Source organism: Amblyomma mixtum, chromosome 10, assembly GCF_055824585.1.
Source record: "Amblyomma mixtum isolate Tamu chromosome 10, ASM5582458v1, whole genome shotgun sequence".
Classification (NCBI taxonomy): domain Eukaryota; kingdom Metazoa; phylum Arthropoda; class Arachnida; order Ixodida; family Ixodidae; genus Amblyomma; species Amblyomma mixtum.
The window spans coordinates 128,265,367-128,286,911 of record NC_143021.1 but is presented as its reverse complement, the minus strand read 5'-3'; the positions used below and the strand labels follow the sequence as shown (position 1 = coordinate 128,286,911).

At 49.5% G+C, this 21,545-nt stretch overlaps 1 protein-coding gene and 1 pseudogene across 1 annotated transcript; both read left to right on the top strand.

Annotated features, from left to right (window-relative positions):
* Positions 1-7,194: 7,194 nt before the first annotated feature.
* LOC149326916 (retinaldehyde-binding protein 1-like) lies at positions 7,195-13,876 on the top strand (annotated as a pseudogene).
* A 3,430-nt stretch (positions 13,877-17,306) lies between these two features.
* LOC149326915 (uncharacterized) lies at positions 17,307-19,455 on the top strand. Its single transcript, XM_089564724.1, has 2 exons — positions 17,307-18,475; positions 19,446-19,455. Exons 1-2 carry the CDS (start codon positions 17,307-17,309, stop codon positions 19,453-19,455), a joined length of 1,179 nt encoding a protein of 392 aa, XP_089420850.1.
* The last annotated feature ends 2,090 nt before the right edge of the window (positions 19,456-21,545 follow it).

Genomic DNA, 21,545 nt, shown 5'->3' with positions numbered 1-21,545 from the left:
GAGGAAGCGGAGTGTCATTTGTTAGCCTCTGCTGAAAACATGTGCAGCAATAACGAGACTGATTCGTTGGCGACCACACAAGAGGTTGTGACTAGCTCCACAGATCAAAGCCTGGTTATGGAACAGCCCGTTCCTACAAGTGAGATTGAAGAGAACGAAGACAACACAGGAGAGTCAATTCCTCAGGAAAGTCAAAGTGTCGCTACTACCGAGGTAGTAGGCACTGAGAAGGTCTACCTGACGCTTCAGTCAGGGTGCACCTTAAGGAAGTCGCCTGATGACGACGATGAAGCAGTTCGGACCTCCATCGAGAATTCCGAGTGCAACGCGTCTGAGTCTTGCAGTGCAGACCGCCAGACAGAGGGGTTAAGGGACACTGAGTGTGAAAGCTCAGACGTTGTAATAGCTCAGGAGAGCGCACTCAGCGAATACACGGAAACCGTTCCGAGTGAACCCTCGAGCAGCGAGGAGGGCCTTCCCGATGAGGAAGGCGAGGAAATTTGTGCTTGCGAGGAAGGCCAGCAAATTTTTGCCTCTGACGAAGGAGGATGTGCAGTGGAAGGAAAAGAACAGACTGGGGAAAGGTCTGTATACGACTGCACGGAAAGTGACCAACTGAAGCAAGGAATTGGGAAAGGAGAATTCAGAAGTGAGGAGAATGATTCTCCAATGACTCCTGAGCCGAGTTCTGAGCATTACGCTCGAAGAGTAGTAAGGAATAAGAAAAGGAATGAGGACTTGAAAGAAGAAAGTGCAGTCCTCGATGAACAAAAAGGAGCTGAACCAGTGGATTCATCGCGAGAGAACAACTCGGATGACGCCATTGACAGTGAACCGGATGTGCCCCGCAGAAGAGCTTGGAAGGAAGTAAAAAGAAAGAGAAAAGAGTCGGACACCACCCAAGCAGGTGAAACCGAAAAGCAGAAGCCCTGGAGAAAATTCAGGAAGAAAATGAACAGAGGCAGAACCAAGCTGAAGACAGCCGAGCCGAATGCAAGCGAGCTGCACGAGCACCGCAGCAAGGTCAGAAAGAAGTTCAGAGAAACGAGCCCAGAGTTCAGCAACGACACCGTCTGGAGGCGAAAGCGCAAAGAAACGGGCGCACGCCAAGAAGGAAAGCACGAGAAGTGGAGCCGTCATGAGCGAACTGGCGTAAAATTTGTTCGCAACAGACGCGCTAGCCACAGGGAAAGAGCAAGAGCTCGAAGCATGAACCGATGCACAGAGAGCGGCACGAATAGGAAGCTGGGCCACAACAGCGTTCGCAAGAGAAGCCTCAGCATGAGGCGGAAGAAGACTAGAACGCACGACAGGAAGAAAAGTCAGAGTCGCGTGCGTAAGAGAATTGAAAGTGCGACTGAAAGATTGAAGGAAGCAATCCTGCTCCGAGCCCGCTGTGTCAGCCAAACTTGGAAGTATAGGCGAAAGTGTGTCTTGTACTTGCGTGCTCCATGTTTGTAGCCTTGTCTTAATGTATTGCCCGTATCGCGGCGTGCTTTGAAGTGCATTGGGAACACTGCATTTTGTTGTGTATGTGAAAACCATCATGGTATTGATGTGTATATTCTCACATCTAGTTTGTGAGCGCATGCATGTGCGCGTGAATTGTACCGCCGAAACGCGGCGTGTTTTGAAGTGTTGTGAAGTTTTGGAGTGCACTCTGTCTATTGCACTGTGTTATGTATGTGAAAGCATCAAGGTATTGATGTATGTTGGCATTCACCACTGACTTTGTGAGCGCATGCATGTGCGCGCGAATTTTGTGGTTTGTGAATATTGTTACACAATATTCTTAAATGAAGGGGCAGTGTCACAAAATTCGGCGCATTTTAGGAACAAACAAAGAAAAACCGCCGCGCGCACGGCGTCTCGCCGGCGCGAGCCCGACGGGGGAGAGGGAAAGGCCCCGCCGAGCGCGTGCCTCTCTCTCCACCGCCGCGGCGTGCGCCGAGGAAATGAGTCATCCCCGCCGATTATTCTCGAACATGCGAGTCGGTTCTACAGCTGACGGGGGGAAAGGGCGTAGCCTTGCGTGCACTAAGACACGTCCCCCTCGCCCGTCGGCGTCGGCGCCACTCAAGAACACGCTCGAAACTTCGAGATGCGACCCCCGACCTCTGGCCAATGGGGACGCGCGGCCGGTGAGAAGAGGAAAGGGAGACAGCACTGCCAATGCTGCGTGTATGTGCGCGCCTACTCGGGCGCAAACAACAAACAGACAGGAGAGCGAGCCTATAAAGAAGGACGTTGACCGCTATCAGTCAGTCCGGACCGCCGTTTAAGCTTCATCGAAGCGCGCCCGTTCGACTCCCGGGAAAACACCACTCGGCCAGCATCGGACCAACGAGGCAACGGTCGCCAGTCTGCGGGACGGCATCGTCATGGAACTCTGGTCGTCGGACTGCCGCAGTGCCCGGTGAACAAATTGTGTTTTGTTTGTTACCTCTCTCTCTTGTGTTAGTGCACTTTAGCTGCAATATTGCATATATATTGTATTCTCTCTCGAGTTTAATTTTGCACGAGTTGCATTGCGCTGTTAATCACTTTGTATTTGTTTGTACTAGTGATTGTGAAATCCTCTGTATCGTGTCTTTGCTATATAAACCTTGTTTTGTTTTGTGAACCTTTGGCTCCGACCCATTCTCTGGCTTGCGACCAGCGAAAGCTGGGCACCGAACGCCCAAAAACCTCTTGTCACTTGGTAGCTGGTCTCCGCTGAGCTTGCCACGCTGAGTCGAGGGCATCTCCTTTGAGTCCGAGACCGCTACCCCCACACGCTCTAAGGGTGTCTGGGAGCTTCCCACGTAAAAGTGCGCGAAGTCTGGGTGACAGCGGGACAGCCCGCACCGCCCCTGCCGTGGGTGGAAACACCAGCGTCCACTTCGGTCCATCCGATTTGAAAGTGCTCTTCGAACTTTATTCCCCAGCCAGGGATCTGGGGAATCCGAACCCTATTTAACTCTGCTGTGAGTGTGGCCGAGAGAAGCCTGCTAACTCCTCTCCACTCCGGTTGACGAAGAAGTTGCCTTCCACTGAGAGTCATTCTCAGTCACCCTTTGTAAATAATGTAAATAAGTGTATAAAGTTTTCGTTGCCTTCCTCTCATCCCAGTCTCCCATCCTCTTCGTCCCATCCCCGGTCCGGCCATGCTACCCGTGTCGCAACAACTGTTTGGCAGTGGTGAGATCGTCTGAGCGGTGTCCTGGCTCCGGTTTTGGTGAGTGCATTGCCTTCTGTGCTTGAGTATTGCCAGGCTTAGCATTTGTGCTGCTCTTCCTGGTAGTTTACGTTGATTGTAGTGGACTGTTCGGATTTGAACCTTGCTTTGCACTAACATCCTTGAGAGACTAGCAATGACATTATTAGCGAGCACATAAGGGCAGTCATGGACTGGTGAAAGCTGCGTAAGATGGACCTGGTTTCCTTATCTGGGGAATTAGGGATTCATTTTGGGAAAACTTTGAAGAAATTGCAGGTTGTCAGTGCGATAGAGGACCAAGGTTTTCAGGATGAGGATATAGTGGAGCACTGTGAGGAAATCACAAGAAAAGAGGAATTGGAGGAACGAAGAAGAAAAGAGAAATTGGAGTTAGAGGAACAAAAGAGGAAAGATGAGGTGGAGCTAGAAAAGAAGCGACTAGAGGTGATGCCAGCTGAAGCTCAGGCAGAAGCAGCAAAAGCAGGCAGGACTTCTGTTGTAAGCAGTCAGTCATCGAAGCCGCCCAAAATGAAAGACCTTATGTCGCCTTTCAAAATGGGCGAAGATATCGTGCTGTTGATTGTGAACTTTGAGCGCACTTGCGAAAACCAAAAATTTCCTTGCACCACTTGGCCTCAACACCTCTTGACGGTTCTGCCATGTGAGGCTGCCGACGTGCTTGCTCGGCTGACAAAGCCGGAGGCGCATGATTACGATAAAGTGAAGGTCACCTTGCTGAAAAGGTACCGCCTGTCAGCCGACGCCTTCCGTCGACGGTTCATAACCACGGGGAAGCGGCCTTCTGAGTCATTCCCAGATTTTGCGTACTCTCTTAAGGCAAATCTGATCGAATGGCTCAAGGCCGCGGAGGTTTATGAGGAACGTGGCAAAGTTGTAGAAGACATCTGTTTAGAACACTTTTACAGCTGTCTAAATGAGGAAACGCGGCTCTGGGTGCAAGACAGGCCCGAAAAGAAAAGCTTAGAGAGCGCCGCCGAGCTCGCAGAAGAGTTCCAGGTCAGGCGCGAAACAGGAAAGGAAAGCTTGAGGGCAGTAACAAAGCCCTAAAGGGAATTCAGGCAGCGCCCACTGCGGAACGAGAATGGAGCGGCCCCGCCGAGGGTAGAGAAAGTGGCAGATGAGAGGGACCGCGAAAAAGATTCTGTCGGTAGAAATGACGCTGGACAAAATAAAAAGAGAAGGATCGTGCTAAAGCCTTCGGGGCGAGGAGACCGGCAGTATGTTTCCGCTGTAACGACCCAGGGCATATCGCGAGTGGCTATCGAAGGACTAGGCTGGTTTTTTCGCTCACTACTCTCGACGAGGAAAATATGCGCCTACTTGAGCCGTACATGCGTGAAATGATCGTGAATGGGCGACGGTGTCGCGTCCTGCGCGACTCCGCCGCCACAATGGATGTAATGCACCCTTCGCTCGTTTTACCGAACGATTTCACTGGGGAAAGCGCGTGGATCCGGCAGGTGGCCCAGGAGGACAGTGTCTGTCTGCCGGTCGCGCGCTTCACCATTGAAGGCCCGTTTGGGGTGCTGCATACCGAAGCGGCGGGGTCAGCGACATTGCCGGAGCAGTGCCCCTACGTTTTCTCAAACCGCTCGGAAGACGAGCTAAATCAGAGGGGCTTGAGCTACGGCGACCACTCCGTGCACGAGCGGTCGCGTTCCAAAGACAGCGAGATCGCGGCCCAGTTGAGTCCAGAAAGTAAAGAACCGAGCTGAGACAAAATCGTTGAGGCGTCCGAGTTTTCAGAGAGGTTGTTACCTAGCACTGACAGCAGGGCTCAGGTAGTTTTGCTATGCGAGGAAAATTCCGCACGCGACGACACGTGACGGCACCGCAATAACAGAAGGCGCGCGCAACAGATCCACTGGGGCAGCTTCCGAAAGGCGGCGCCGTGCCACAAAGACCAAATTATGTGGTGTCGCAAAGCAAAAAGTACAGGTCAGGCTTTTGCAATTGAGGACCACGCGTAACTTCTTGGAGTTGCCACCGCGGCACTCAAGAGCTCACAGGAGTCCCGTGAAGAAAAGATCGACTAAGCGGGCCCATACAGGGCGTAAGCCAGTTGCTCCATTGTTGGACCACAGCAAGGATTGTCATGTGACATGTGACGCCTGCTGCTTGCTAAAGAAGGGAGCGCGCGGCAACCAGACCAAAGGGCGCCTCCGAGCGCGCGCGGGTCAGATGAAGACGACACATGCAGGGAACCGGGAGAGGGAGAAGCGCTCCTCCCGTTTAAATCTTTTTCAGCGCTGCCCGGGCTTTGCATGCCAGTCGCAAAGAGACGGAACTAATCAGCCCCGCAGCTTTTGGGAGACAGCGGGTAGACCGGCCGCCCGACTGCGCAGGCCGCCCGACCGCGCCGGGCGCGGCTCAAGTAGCGGTATTCCAGGAATACATGCGTCTTGTATTTACTGTTTTTTTTACTCCGGTAGAAAATCACAAACGATGTTTTGAGCTTTTATTTCTTGCTGAAATGATGTGGCTCAAAAGACGGTTGTTAATTCTCTGCCTAAAGGAGTTTTTTTTTCAATGACAGCATTTGAGCGTTTTCTGTAAACTATAGTTGTAATGTGTGTAGGTTATGTTGTTTGATATGTATAGATTAGCGCTTGAGAATACATGAATAGTATCTCTACTATCCTCTCAGCTAATCTATCGGGGCCGTACATCTTTGGATCGCAAAGGCAGCTGTAATTTCTTCCAGCACAAAACCTGATTCAAAATTGAAAAATGCGATGGCATTTAATCGCCCGCATAGGTCACGTCCGCAGCTCACCCAATCACACCGCCTGAGGGGGGGGAGCCAAAAGGGGAGTTAATCGAGCAGCACAGCCTGAGGCCTTGTTCAATGTTTTGCCTGGCACAACTCGGGAGAAGGGTGGTGCTCTTGTCTTGACGGGGTGGGGGCATTGTGCAGATTTGACCACTAATGCTCTACCTGAGACCCTTCGCCTGCAGACACCGACCCTTGGATCACCCAGGAAACAGAGCACCTGCCTAGCTGATGCGGCCTCTTCAGAGGACAGCGAGGAGCTGAAACCCCTTTCGAGGCCTCTACCTGGCGGCGGACGAGCTGTTGTAATTGTATTTCTGGCCACGTGGGCCCGATCAAGCAGCAACCGTGAACAGTAGACAAGGTCGACAACCTCGCGATGGCGGCGGTGCAGAGTGGTGCTTGTGATGCCCCCCCTCCTAGCTTAAGTGGATTAGTGCAGCGGACTTTGAGCGGAGGTGACCACGGCAGCGGCGGCAAAGGCCGGAGATGCGCAGGGGCCTTTGACAGGGGCAACCACAGCGGAAGCGGAGGCGACGTGGCGGCGCCAGTCAGGCCGAGTGTCGTCGAAGGACGGAGGGGTGCCACGCACACTCACGCTGGCTGTTAATTGAAGACGGCTGTGTCCTGTACAAAGTTCTCGTGTTCTGGACATCCGGCGGGGAAGCAGGTTCGTTCACCTGCTGGTAGACTGCGGGAGATTCCGTACCAGCCGTGTTGATTTAGCATCTCCCCCTTCCCATCCACCGAGCTACGAGAGAGCGGGACAGCCCGCACCGCCCCTGCCGTGGGTGGAAACACCAGCGTCCACTTCGGTCCATCCGATTTGAAAGTGCTCTTCGAACTTTATTCCCCAGCCAGGGATCTGGGGAATCCGAACCCTATTGAACTCTGCTGTGAGTGTGGCCGAGAGTAGCCTGCTAACTCCTGTCGACTCCGGTTGCCGAAGAAGTTGCCTTCTACTGAGAGTCATTCTCAGTCACCCTTTGTAAATAATGTAAATAAGTGTATAAAGTTTTCGTTGCCTTCGTCTTAACCCAGTCTCCCATCCTCCTCGTTCCATCACCGGTCTTCGGCCATGCTACCCGGGTCGCAACACCGCGCAGACACTTTCTCCGCTGAGAGTGTCTGCATCCTTTGCAGTGTTGCGAGACGCTTCGGCTGTGCGGTTCCCTCGAAGTAGACTGTGCTACTTTCGTTGGCACTGGTATCCGAGATGGCTGGTGTGTACATGAAGAAGTCAACGGACGATGTGTTCGATACGTCCGAGGATGCCCTCCCTGTCAGGCTCCAACAGGTCGCCGAAGATCAGCTTGGAGATACTCCAGCGCGGAGAAAGGAATCCCTCGCTAAACTATTGCAGCTTTTATCAGGTGAGGTGGAAATTCGACTCCCTAAAAATGAGTGAACGAGAGTGACGCTGTTTTACAGGCCGCTTTACAAAGTGCTAGAGGAAGCACAGCGAAGGGTGGGTAATCTTACATTTCATTTTCTTTTTTAAACGTTATCTCACGCAAGCAACCTAAGCTGTCACTAGAAGAACTTTTAGAGGGAAGCTTGGGTACTTCACCGGTTATTTGCTGCCAACAGCAGTCAAGCTCGCATTGTTTCTGTGGCTCATATGAGGTTTATGTTCCGGCCAAGATTTTAAGTCGTGAATTAATCAACCTGGGTCCACCGAGAGAAGACTGAAGTAAGTACAACTCAATACTTTCATTCACCTCTTCTAAGTTGCGCAACGTTTCCGCGTTCATTATTATAAAGACCTTTCTTAGAAAGGCGCTACATTTTGTAGCACTAACCGTCTAAGACCGTCAGGCTAAGGAGTGTTAACCTATTGTGACATCTGGCCACATGCGACTCATGTCCAACTGGCGACTTTTTTTTTTTGAAGTTGCTAAACGCGTGCAGTTTCAGAAGCTTCTGGCCGCTGTTAAACGTGAATGCTAATAACTTTCTGATCATCGCATTGGTCTGTACGCACTCCGTGTCTGTACAAGCGGTCAGAAATCAACATGGAGCTCCCAGGCGAGGAGTCTTTCAGAAAAAAAATACAGATCGTAGAGTTAGGGTAGAAGATCGGAAGTTGTTCTGGGGATACCCCTGAAAAATGTTCACCCGATGCCTATCGCAGAGGAGGGGTATCTCAACTCTCGGAAGGATGCGGAATTTCTTCTACGCTTTCTACGCGTGTGGAATTACAACGTTGAAGCAGCCCTACGCTCCGGTAAAAACTACTGCAAGATCCGGAACACCAGCGGTCCGTACTTTCTGGACTTTCAGCCCTCCAAAGTGTCTCAGGCTACGCGCAAACTCATGATGGTTCTGCAAGAAAAGGACGTCCATGGACGCCGTATCTTCCTGTTCAAACCCGGTGGGTGATGTTTCCGAAGCAACCTGCCATCATATTGCAGAGAATTGTTCGAGCATATATCCAGATCATTTTTAAATAGGCAGACGGCTTCGTGGTTTCCACCTAGTGAAAGCGTTGGCAACCCAGTGGCCAGCTATTACAGTGCCAAAATCTCGGAAACAAAACAAAAAGTGAGACTTTGTCGTCTGATACTGCGATCTTCAAGTGCGCTAGCGTTTGTACGCAACAGTAAAAGAAATTATAGAGTAAACAAAAAGTTCTAGACAAGTTACGCCTATCTTGTCACATGTGCATCCAAAGTACATTTCCCGCATGACGTGGATGTATACGTACACAGGTCCGTGGGCGCACCTGGAGAGAAGGTCTTCCGCAACAGTGCTATCTAATATGCAATTTAATTGTAAATCCAAGAGCACACGAGTCTTTAGCTCTACGCGTCACCTGAGTAGCGGCAGCCACTCTGAAGACTACGGTGCTAAAAGATGAATCTTTTATGTATGCCGTTTCTGGTGTCCCGTTAAAAACAGGGATGTGTTTAGGATTCCAGCTGTTTTAGTTATTACGCTCAGTGCTTGATGTAGCATTCATAGAGAAATTGTTCTCGTCTAAAGCGTATATTCCACGCCTACTAAAGAGAGTTTTGTGATATTTCTTGAGCCGGTGAAGCAAGTAATTATTTCATACGGCCGAAACACAGGCCGTTGACCCATGCAGGTGCCACACGGAACTATTCAGACACCTGAGGCGAAAGACTGCCATTTCAGTCGGAGTCATCGCAACTGTGCACGAGAAGCTTATGCTGGCGTCACGTCCAGAGAGCGGTCGATTCTTCTTTCGCAACCTCCAATTCGTAGTTATTTTTCAAATAAAACTTTATGAGCTGAGTCATGCACTCGAGCAGTGGGTCCAGGTCTGCCTCAAGCGCATAATGAATCCTGAAATCACGAATAATTTAAAGAAAATCCTGGTGACACAGTAAAAATATCTGAATACACAATAAATATTTGACAACTGAGAATTGACGCGCAGACTCCGTTCGAAACAGTTGCATTTTCTTCCTTTTCTCAGGTTCTTGGAATCTCGTTGAATCTTCATACGTCGATGTTCACTGGGCCATCATGCTGTGCATGGAACACTTGGCTATGGATCCAACGACTCAAACGTTGGGCATGGTTATCCTGTTTGACTACGGAGGCTTCACACTCGACAAAGTGCTCGCCATTAATCTGGACTTGATCATGCGGAGCTTCGAATATTTACAGGTAAGTAGAGGCGTCGAGATCCCGCGACGAATTCAACTTTTAGTAGATAGAAACAACCGAAGAGAGCACCCACCCTTTTTGATTGTCTGAAAAATTACCTTGACATCGTTTACCTCATTGTTATAGGTAGATATACGCAAAGTAATGAAAGGAAAAGTAATCCTTCCGTGCGTCCCGGCCGGCAATCCACGATCTGGTGAAAGCGCTTCATACGATGGAACGGTTACGCTGGCGACGCAGCAGTGATTTACGATATCGTGTGCTAGATCTAGATATGGACTGCACTCTATGGCCGCGAATCTTTGCTATTCTATTTGTTGATCAAAGTTTTTTTTTCTAGTTCTCTTTTTGTAGTATTTTTTTTTTCGCCACACAGAGAAAGTTTATTCCACTATAGACCCGCCGCGGTGACTCCGTGGTTACGGCGCTCCGCTACTGACTCAAAAGACGTGGGTTCGATCCTGGCCGTGGCGGTTAAATTTTGATCGAGGCGAAATTCTAGAGGCCCGTGTACTCTGCGATATCAGAGCGCGTTAATGAACCTCGGGTGGTTGAAATTTCCGGAGCCCTTCTCTATGGCGTCTCTCATAGCCTGAGTCGTTTTGGGATGTTAAACATCCACAAACCATATGCTACTATAGGTCCTAGTCGACAAGACTAGGAGCTATATTTCGCAACAAATACAGTCGCTTCCAACTTGGAAAGGGTTACTAACTGGCATTCTGATATAAGCAAAATCAGCAAGTTTGAGCATCGGTAGTGAAACGAACAGCGGCAAGGAAAAAACCCGAAGCAACAATTTCTGGAACAGTGAGGGAAGCAAAGCATTACTGGTCAAAATCTCGAGAAACCTAATAGACTCCACCTTAGATTGCTTTAGCGAGCGCTGCAATTTTCCTACTGAATGACTGTGTTTTATATGATCAAAACGAGTCTATTTCAAAAAGCGTAGTTAAAAACTATATACAGGCAAAAGGAAGCCTACGTGCACCACAGAGAGAGGAATATTTTGTTGCATTTCTGAAAAATAATTGGCATATTATAGGGCTAATTTCATGTTAGCCCTAGAGCACAATCAACATATCGCATTCCTTTTAACGCATACAATTCCTTCCTATAGATTATGTAACCCAGTGCTCATTCTAAAGTATTCACAGAGAGTGATGTTTCCAGCAGGAACGCTTCCGGAACATGACCTTGCATGCTAGCAGTACGCGCGCACTCGCAGGCATGCTTTTTATTGACACCAAACACATATTGTATCAGCCGAACCCCTCTAAAAATTTCATTGCTTCTATCCAGATCAGAATCGCTCCCTCGGTAGAATACAAATCTTAATAGATGGTAGGAGAAGTTAACCATACAACTGTATCGCAGTTTTTGGTTGTTCATTAGACTACGGCAATGGCAACTGGAAGTAAGGTTTCCATCAAAAAAGAAAGCGCTATCTTTGTTACGTTATCGTTTTCGACAGCTTCAGTTATTAACAAAAGTAATTTATTTCTCATCCGAAAACTTTAGATTTCTGCTGCTGGCGCGTTTTTCTTTTATGCTTGATTCTTGTATCGACTTCTTTATCAGCGCCATTTTAAAGTTTAAATATCAATTCGTTTTTTTCTTGTAAGAACCTCTTGGAATTTGGTAGGTTTTGATTTAGATCCAATCCTGAATACCGTTTTGAACACAACTGCAGCTCTCAACCTGTCGGTAATAAAACAATGCAGGTCTCCATAACCAGAATAAATCGCGAGCAGCTGTCACAGAATATTTTAATTCTTTGTGAATGCCACAAATTTTCTCTGAACTTTGTCGAAGCCACTTAGAGTCTTTGCCGTACTGACGTGACGTCTGTTTAACGTTTCAATGTCTTCCCGAACCATATCTGTGTAGCGTCAAACCTTGCTCAACCAGCCGTGCTTTGTTTCCTTCCAGGACTGCTTGCCAATGCGGCTGAAGGCCATGCACCACCTGATGCAGAGCATAGGCTTCGACGTGTTCTTCACACTCGTCCGGCTTTTCCTCGAGACGAAGCTGGTGGCGAGGGTGAGCTGCTCATAATCATGATATGCGAAACATGCTTAAGCTTCTCTTCTAAACTGATATTCATTATGAAAAAAATTAAACAAACCCAGGTTTCGATGAATCAAAGAGCAATAAATTTCAGTTTATCCTCTGATTAGTCATGCGGTATTGTACACGAGCTTTGTCCTGAAAAACAGCCGACTAGATTTATTCCATCTGAAATCCGTCACTCGGCTTGCAGCACACTTGGCCCTCTACATGCTCTGCTCCACTACGCATGTCGGAGTCGTCAATCCCGTTAGAGTTTGCCCGAAGGATGAAGCAAGGCGATGCATCACGGCCTGAAACTGGCAACGCTTGCTCAAATAAAAACTTCGCATGCTTTCAAATAACATCCTGCAGAGCATCGCGATCAGCGGATATTTTAATCAGTAGTTTGCGGCGCGGAGGGTCTTTAGGGTGTTGTGGAAATGAAGCAACATCAGGCTCAGCTGCAACAAACGGAATGTGTCTGTAGTTTTTGCTCCTCCTACGTTATGAATGGGGGGCGTGTGATGTGGTCCTGCCACCACACAAAGCTCTTCTGTTGCGTCTCTTGACACAATGGCCCCCTAATCACCACTGTAACGGTAGTTTCGGCTGACGTACCCAACCTCCTTACTGCCCCAGGCAATGCGCGGAAATAACCTTAGGCGGAGACACTACCTTAATCTGAGGCGAGCGTTTGGAACAAGCATCGAAGTACCCGCGCACCCAGCCTGCTACGCAATGAGCCAAGTCGTGATGCAAAAAAAAAAACTTCCTTCAGAAACTACGCGTCTAGAACATTGGAACTTTAGGCTAGAAACATTTTTTATCAGAAGAAGCTCTTGATGTGTGTAGCTTCTGTGTATTGGCGCCTCGTCAATTTGTTCTTTTCAACGTCTGACTTCTAGCAATTCCTATCGTGCTAGAGAAGACATCGCAGCAAGCGCCCGCGTCATGTTGCGGAGTGAAGAAGCCCTTTTCCTACGCTTTTGGCCCGCCTTTTCTGCTAATGCTGGTACTGCATGTGCACGCTATCTGACTGTACAGAAGCTCGGCGTACGGGTGATAACCTGGAGAGGGACAAAAGAAAACTAAGGCTGCGGTTTTGTGTAGTTCGCAAGTATAATTCTGCAATGACAAACTGTGTGCGGAAGTTCTTAGTTTACTGCTTCATGGCATTTGTTTCCTGAATGAACTAGTGTCTAAATGTTCTCGTTTATACATTCGTTGCCGTTTTTTAGAGCCGTGAGGTGAGGTGTAGCCCGCTGCGATGCATCGACTGGACAAACACCCTTCTTTGTTTTTTGTATTCCGCTGTCCGTTCCTCTACGGCGTTGCTGCCTTGCTTCGTTCGCAGCCACGGTGCCGAAAAAAAATTGAGCATAACTAATGGTGAATGTTTAGTGTTAGTTCTAATTACTAAATACCAAAATATTGGACTAATTTTTGTGTAACCTGCCGCTGTGTATAAGTTGGACAAACTCATTTTGTGCTAGCACAACAATTAGTCATTGGCATGTATTAAGATACCAGTGGAATAAAGTGAGTAGTAGTGACCCTTACGAGTCGTTTTTAGAGTCGTCACGGGGTGTCGGTAGCTCACCAGCTTCATGACATACCTACATCGCGCATAGCTGTTCAACTTAGAACACGAGCCATATCAGTTCATTCATGGCTTAACGAAGAAGGGCGCGGGAGTGTACTTGCATAGGACGTTTCAATTAGTTCTTATACAGAGCTGTGGGAGAAGCGACCGTCCTCTGTTCGATCCTGAATGATGGTAGACCCTTTAGGACACACAGTTCTGTGTCCAACACATGCTGACAAGTTAGCCAGGTCCTGAAGTATCGATAAATGAAAAATAACAAATTTTGTTCCAAGGAACCTGTTGCAGTTGAGGCTTTTCAAATTGTTTGTCCGGCCGTTCTGTTTCGCCGTCGTGATCGCAGTTTCGCCTCTTGGTGAAAAACGTACGAGGATATGCACAAGGAGATTCCGGCAAAGATACTTCCAGAAGAATACGGAGGCCACGCTCCACCCGTCGACTGTGAGGGCTTCTGGAGCGACCAGCCAACGACGTGGAGGCCAACGACGACGAGTACAGTGAAAACAACAGCTACGGATATGTCAGGACAGACAATGGAGACTTCGCCACCGATGCCGAAATCGAAAAGGAGCTCACTTTTCGGCAACTATGAATAAAAACTAAAGCCTTTCCTTTAGTTTAAAAAAGAACAAAGCGAAATTTACTAAATCGTGCGAGCTGTATTTACACTGCTGACAAGGTTCCGTGTTTGCGCAATGCCATTTTTTCCTTCTGCATAGGTCCGGATTTCAGGGCTGGCCTTTGTCCTTAATTGTGGATGCAGCACTGCTACAGCATAACTGTACTGTCCCAGCGCATCTTGTCGTTGAATGGCTGTGGTTGTGATTGCCACAGTGTTTAAACACTGCATGCTTAATTAAAAAAACAGCCCCTTTACTTTAATCTTAAATGTTTTCATTTTATGCTTAATCAACGTTTTAACAAGAAATTCTTATGAATCAGGCAAACAGCGCGCAACCAAAAATTATTCTGAGTTGCTAGTGTTCCGTGTCTAAGATTCGGAGGTAATTATTTATGGTCATAGAGGCGAACATAGTGAGCAACACAGTGAAAGCCTCGAGAGAACCTGCACCTGGATGCAAAGCAGCGTTTGTAATGACTATCAAAAGCTTACTCGTCCCGGTCTATCCCGACCGACGCTGCTAAAGAGTGCGGACTTTTTGAACTATAGAGCCCAAGGCAGTCTCTAAACTCATACACTTGGTAATAAAATCATTTGCCTAACTATTACCGCCACTTCCGCTCAAAATGAGCGTGCGTTGTAACAGGCATTCGAAATGTGTATTCACCTTACTGTTACTGCCGTGCAGTGGAAAATGTTTTCTTCAAAGAACGAGGAGCATGACACCCTAAACACGAATACACCTACACGGGTATAAAATTCGTGTGAGCTGTCCTCATACGCACTCTTTATAACAGGGAGTGCACTAAGGAGCGCACTCCTTTTTTTACTCCTTTCTGCAAGACTCTACACTCAATCTTGAGAGGCGTGCATGCAGATAAGCCTAGTTACACATGTTAACGCTGATATAATCGTAATACGCTACCTCTTTTGGCGACTTGCACTGTTTGTCGCAATCAAACGATGCATTGCACACACTTTTACGAGCTCGATTCAAGCATGAATGACTTAAAAGAATGCAGGGCTGGCGTTTGGCGACTGAGCCGAGATTTGTTTGGTGCGCGTACCGTTCACCGAAAAAAAAAAGACCTTCCGCCATTCCACTTCTTACATTATAATTCTTTCAAGCCGACATTTCGTCCGTATGCTCCTTCAGAACGCCTACAGAGAAAGGCGCTCCTTGACAAAAGCACACATTTCAAACAAAGAACAACCACGTGCACGTGTAGCAGGCTTTCCTACACCAGGTCCAGAAGCGATTGAGCACATCTTGCCAAATAACTAAAGAGGGCATGCAGAGGAGGAAAACCAAAGTAGGCGCACACGGATTAATTGATTGATTGGTTGATTGATTGATTGATTGATTGATTGAAATCATCTTCATTTACAGAATATACGTAGAACACGTGGGTGGGCCGTCTAGTCCGGTAGTGCACTGGCTGTTGCTGCTGCGCTGGCCCTCCCCGCCAGCCAGTGCTGACGGTCAGGACCATCGCTGAGCAGAATAGCCTCCCACTGCTCCTCTGAGGGATTTGGAATGGGGTCAAGTATGTGATTAAATTGGCATACCCACACCATGTGGTAGAGGTTAGCTACCTCTCCACTGTGTGGGCACTGCGGAGAGTATAGTGTATGGTACCATTGGTGCAACTTAGCTGGCTTTGGGTATGTGTTGGTTTGTAGTCTTCTTAGGGTGTTGTCTTCTAATTTATTGAGGGATTTATGTGGTGTTTTATGCTCTTTCCTTCCTGGCAGTTCTTTATGGCGTGAGATTTCCAGCATACACTGCTAAAGCTAATATGTCGCAGCACCCTTCATGGTCATCAGGGAGAGACGCCCTGTATAGAAGAGCTCGGGCATGCCTGTGAGCGGCTTCGTTTCCTCCTGGTAGTTCCAGGTGACCGGGAAACCAGACGACTGAGGCTTGCCTGGGTGGATGCTCAAGCAGCACTGACAGCCCTGACCTGTGAATCAATCCATCATTGGAGTTGCGACAGGTGTTCTGGGAATCAGTGAGCACAACGGCGTTGGGCTTAAATCCTACAGTTAATGCAATGCCTGCCTCTTCTGCGTGAGTGGGGTTGGATGTTTTCATCGAGGCGCAGTTCATTATTGACCCTGAAGGCGTTGAGACCACAATAGTCATCACTCTACTCTTTGGTCCTGCTGCGTCCACGTAAAGGGTGTTAGGTTGCTCGTCCCATTTCTTCTGCAGGGCTTCCCCTCTTGCTTTTCTCCTTTCGATGTTATGTGCGGGATATTCTGCGGAATGTAGTACAGGTTGATGCGTCTCCTCACATCGCGTGGTCCCCTTACCTTTGGTTTATGGTATAGGGCAGATTAATATGGATCTTTTCGAGCAATTCTCTGGCGGGTTTTTGTGAGTGCAAGCCTATTGAGTTTTGAGAGTCATTGTTCTTCGCGCATCTCTTTGAGGGTATTATATACTCCCGGAGCCATGAACTTTGCCGTTGGCGTCAAGTTCGGTAGCCCCAGTGCCATCTTGTAGGCTTTCCTGATCAGTGTCTCCAACTTTTCAATTTCCAACCTGGAGAGGTTAAGGAATGCCGTCCTGTACAGTATCCGAGAGATCACAAAAGCTTGCACAAAGCGGATGGTGCCCCTTTCCTTCATGTCATGGTGCTTATTTCGGATACGATGTATAATCCGGAGGATTTTCTCGGCGAATGTTGTTAGCTTCTCCATAGTGGTGTTGTTCTGTCGCCTCTGCGGGATATACTGCCCTAGGATCTTGATCACCGTGGGTTTCTGTACTGGGTGGTTGTCTATATACACTTCTATAAAACGGAGAGTTGAGCTAGTTGGTACGTACTGCTGGGAACAAAAGACAGCGTTGAGACGAGGGACAAAGGAAGAAAAAGACAAAAGGACTGGTCCTGTTGTCTTCTTTTTGTCTCTCGATTCAGCGCTGTTTTTTTCCCAGCAGTTTATATACACCGTGATCTTCAGCGCTAGCGGTGTCATCGGCTTCTTCAGGATCAGCAACTCGGACTTTTCCGGCACACGATGGAGGCCTCTCTCCCTGGCGTACTGGCACACCGTGTCAGCGGCTGCTTGAAGGCGCTCCTCGATCTCGGCGTCACTCCCCGAGTTTCACCAGACAGTGATATCATACGCATACAATATGTGTTTGATGCCCGGGATTTCGGAGAGAAGGCCTGGTTGTAAGACAGGCCTTCGGCTCCCGAACCTTGGGCGGCTGGCGTGAGGAAGAAGAGGACGAAGACAACGGCGCCGATGCTCGAGCGTGTGCGCTGATCGCTGCCTCTGGACTGAGCTGAGACGTACCGCTAGCCGTTCGCGACGCAGCGCCTTCGTAGACGTCCTACACTACACTTGGTGGAGGTGCTGTCTGTTCTCACCATTGAGATTCGCCACCATGCCCAGGCTTCCAGGCTCTACCACGGTGCCCGACCCCCCGGCCCAACCTGCCCAGCCTGCTGGCCCTGCTGTCATCTGTTCTGGTGCCGTCCGTGAGCGCGACCCCACGATCTTCAGCGGCACGGATGACACCGATGTGGAGGATTGGTTGGCCTCCTATGAACGTGTAAGCGCGTATAACAAGTGGTACGACAGCGTCAAGCTTACCAACGTTATATTTTATTTAAGCGACGTTGCCAACCTGTGGTTCCGCAACCACGAAGCGGACATCTCCAGCTGGGCGGATCTGAAAACCAGCCTCACGGAGGTCTTCGGCCGTCCCGCTGTGCGTAAGCTTCGTGCCGAGCAACGCTTGCGCAGTCGGGCACAACAGAGCGGCGAAAACGTTACCAGCTACATCGAAGATGTAGTCGATCTCTGCAAACGCATCAACGCTTCCATGAGCGAGGCAGACAAGGTCCGAAATATTCTGAAAGGGATTGATGATGACGCCTTTCAGATGCTCGTCGCGAAGAATCCCCAGTCTGTCTCCGACGTGATAAGCCATTGCCAAAGCTTCGATGAGCTGCGCAAACAGCGCCTTTCGACCCGCCGAGCCGGCTTTCAAGAGGCAAATATTTCCAGCTTGGCTCTTCCCCGGGACGGTGCTCTGGACCAACAGTCGCTCCTCCAGCACATTCAGCAGTACGTCCGTGAAGAAGTCGCCCGCCAGCTGTGCTTGTCGACCAGCCCACCTACTCCTGCGCCGCCGCTCACTCCCAACATCCAGCGAGTCATACAGGAGCAGGTCGCCGAGGTACTGCCCTCTCCTCCTCCACCTCCTCAGCAGCCACTGATCACGGCTCCATTAACTTACGCGGATGCTGTGGCGCGACCGCGGCCTTCGCCTGCTGCTCCTGCCTACGGGCCTCCCCATCACCTGTTGGAGCCCCAGCGACCTGCACCAACCGCTTATCGTCCGGTTGCCCGCCCAAGACCACAGCCGCAGCCTCTCAACCCCTGGCGTACGCAAGACAACCGCCCTATTTGCTACGCCTGCGGAGTCGCTGGCCACGTGGCTCGCTTGTGCCGCAGTCGCGACTATCGACCGTATATTTATAGGCGTGAGCCGACTTACGATCTATCCCCGACCTCCTCGCCTGTGTCACATGAGCCGCCTCCCGATCCGTCTTCGTCTAGCTACCGTTGCCGCTCTCACCGCTCGCCGTCCCCTGGCCGACGTTCCCGCTCTCCGATGCTCCGCCGCCCACCCGCTCCGCAAGCGGAAAACTAACGGCCGCAGTTCCGGAGGCAAGAACTGCGCCGCCAGCGACTCGCTCAAGCCCTGTATCCGTGCCAGCCAACATTATCACCGTGTTCGTTGAGGGAGTCGCCGTCGAAGCACTTGTTGACACGGGCGCAGCCGTTTCTGTTCTTAGCCACACACTATGTCGCAGACTCAAAAAAGTGACGACGCCTCTTCCCGCCGTTTCTCTCCGAACCGCCAGCGCTCAGGACATTCGACCATTAGCCGCCTGCACCGCCCGCCTGCTTATCGAGAACGTCCCCTACATAATAGGGTTCATCGTCCTCGCCCGCTCATATCACGACGTCATCCTTGGTTGGGACTTCCTTTCCACTCATCATGCTGTAATTGACTGCGCCCGTGCTCAACTTGAGTTATCGCCCTTCAGTGACGCTCCCTTGGACGTGCCCGACGCTGCTGCCGCTACTTTGATCGTCTCACAGGACACTGACGTTCCGCCCTTTTCTTCAGTGCTCGTGCCTCTTTCTTGTGCTGCTCTCTCCGACGCAACTGTCGCATATACGCCCTCTTTACGATGCGCTGACCAGAAATCTGTTTTGCTGCCTCATGCCGTGCTGACAGTTATTCGTGGCTCCAGCGCTATTTATGTATCTAACCCGTTCTCCTGCCCTACCACTTTGCTCCGTGGCCAATCACTTCGTAGTGTTGCCGTGCTAGATCCCGCCTCAGCGTACCCCCTCGTCGATAGCTCGGCCGACTTTCACGTCAGCGCCATTACGCCTGTTTCCATCGCCAATCCGTCTCCTCTCGATGTTTTTCACCGCTCCGTCGACGCCGCCCTGACGCCTACCCAAAGGGCCCAACTTGTCGCCGTCCTGCACCGTTTTGCAGCTTCGTTTGACTACCAGCAAACATCATTGGGCCCCGCAACCACCGTTACCCACTCTATTGACACTGGCACACATGCCCCTTTGCGCCAACGTCCGTACCGCGTGTCAGCCGCTGAGCGCCGCATCATTGACGAACAGGTTACCGACATGCTCAAGCGCCACTTGATACAGCCGTCGCAAAGCCCGTGGGCATCGCCGGTGGTCCTTGTCAAGAAAAAAGACGGTTCCATCCGGTTCTGCGTTGACTACCGTCGTCTGAACAAGATTACACGCAAGGATGTTTACCCTCTCCCTCGTATCGACGACGCCCTCGACTGCCTGCAGGGCGCTGAGTTCTTCTCTTCATTGGACTTGCGCTCTGGTTACTGGCAGGTGCCGATGGCAGAGACCGATCGCCCAAAAACTGCATTCGTCACACCCGACGGGCTCTATGAATTTAATGTCATGCCCTTCGGCCTCTGCAATGCCCCCGCCACATTCGAGCGCATGATGGACAACCTACTCCGCGGGCTTAAGTGGCACATGTGCCTTTGTTACTTAGATGACGTTGTGATATTTTCGCCGGATTTTTCGTCTCACCTACAGCGCCTTGAGACCGTTCTTCGCTGCCTGGCCGACGCTGCCCTACTGAAAAATCCGGTATGAATTTTAAACCGGAACCGCATACCGGGTTATTGTACAGGATTTGCGATACCGGATTACCGGAATATCCGGTATAAAACAGGACAGTCCTGTACAATACAGGACTCTCCTGTTTTGTACAGGTAATCCGGTATCGCAAATCCTGTACAATAACCCGGTATGCGGTTTTGGTTTAAAATTCATACCGGCATACAGGACAGTCCTGTATTCTACAGGCTTGGCCCGTATTATACAGGAGGGCCCTGTATCATAGGACAAAGGCAGGAATAAAATGCTTCAAATATATCCCACTTGGACTAAATCTGCCCAAAAAACTGGGGACATAAGAGTACATGCCACATGCTGCAATATACAGAGCCTCAGAAACTGGTAATATGCGATTATCAGCGACTCGTATTGCAGTCGATGTGCAATTGTGTTATTTGCTCCCAGCTTTTACCAAGTATTGGTAGCTTGGTGAGTATTATAATGCATCAAAAACTGCAAAAGATGTTTATTTTTTTCGCATGTCTTGAACCAGCTCACTGAGGTAATAATTTAACTCTTTGCGACGATCTACCGGCGCTGGGGTCCCTACAGGGTGCTGGCCAATGAAGTAGTCAAAAGCACCTGCTGAAAAGTAAATATGATTGATAGTACATAATGCCCCCAGCTTATCATTTAGTTGGGCACTGACATGCAACATAATGCATTGAGCACTGTGACATGCAACTTACGGTCATTATTACTTTATTCACTGCGCAAATGCATAGAATCGCTTCAATTACCTAAATATACTGAGCATTCTTTAGCCAAAACACTACGCACACTAAATATAGTCGAAACGTTGAATCAAGATGCAAGAATATATCTCGTTAGTGTATGTATGCTCTCTGCAAAATTCGATGATATTCATAGGCATATTTATTTAACCATGACATGAACGCCCGCCCTGAACTTGAAAATTTGTATCTTTCAACCACACAAGAACACTGCCTGGTACATAAGAGAAAAAGATATATTTACTGATACCAGCAGTCTAGGGCAAACATCGCGTCCCATGAATTTTAGAACCGCACCTTGTCCATATTTTAGCACCGTGATAAATTATTAGACTTCAACGATTGCTTCGATGCGCAGACAAAACGCACAGTACCTTAGAATCTCTCACAGTCAGTATGTCGACGTCGTCGCGGCGAACAGCACGCTCCCACGTAATCCTACGGGAGTCTTTTGGGAACGAAAACACACGCACTTTTGGCCCGTTGTCATAGTTTCCTCTACAGTTGGGCACGCAGCAGCGACCTATTGCTTCAACAGCAGGTGCACGACACGCAAAGATTTAGGTATCACGATGACAAGCAATTTCCTAGCCAGCACTCACGAACGCAACAGCAATAAAACGCAGCAGCGCACGCTGACATGTCCGGCTACGCGACTACGGAAGGGTGCAGAACTGGTTGAGGGAAGAAAGGAGACG

Coding starts and splice junctions, on each gene's coding strand:
- LOC149326915 (XM_089564724.1), top strand. CDS start 17,307: ATGCCCAGGCTTCCAGGCTCTACCACGGTGCCCGACCCCCCGGCCCAA.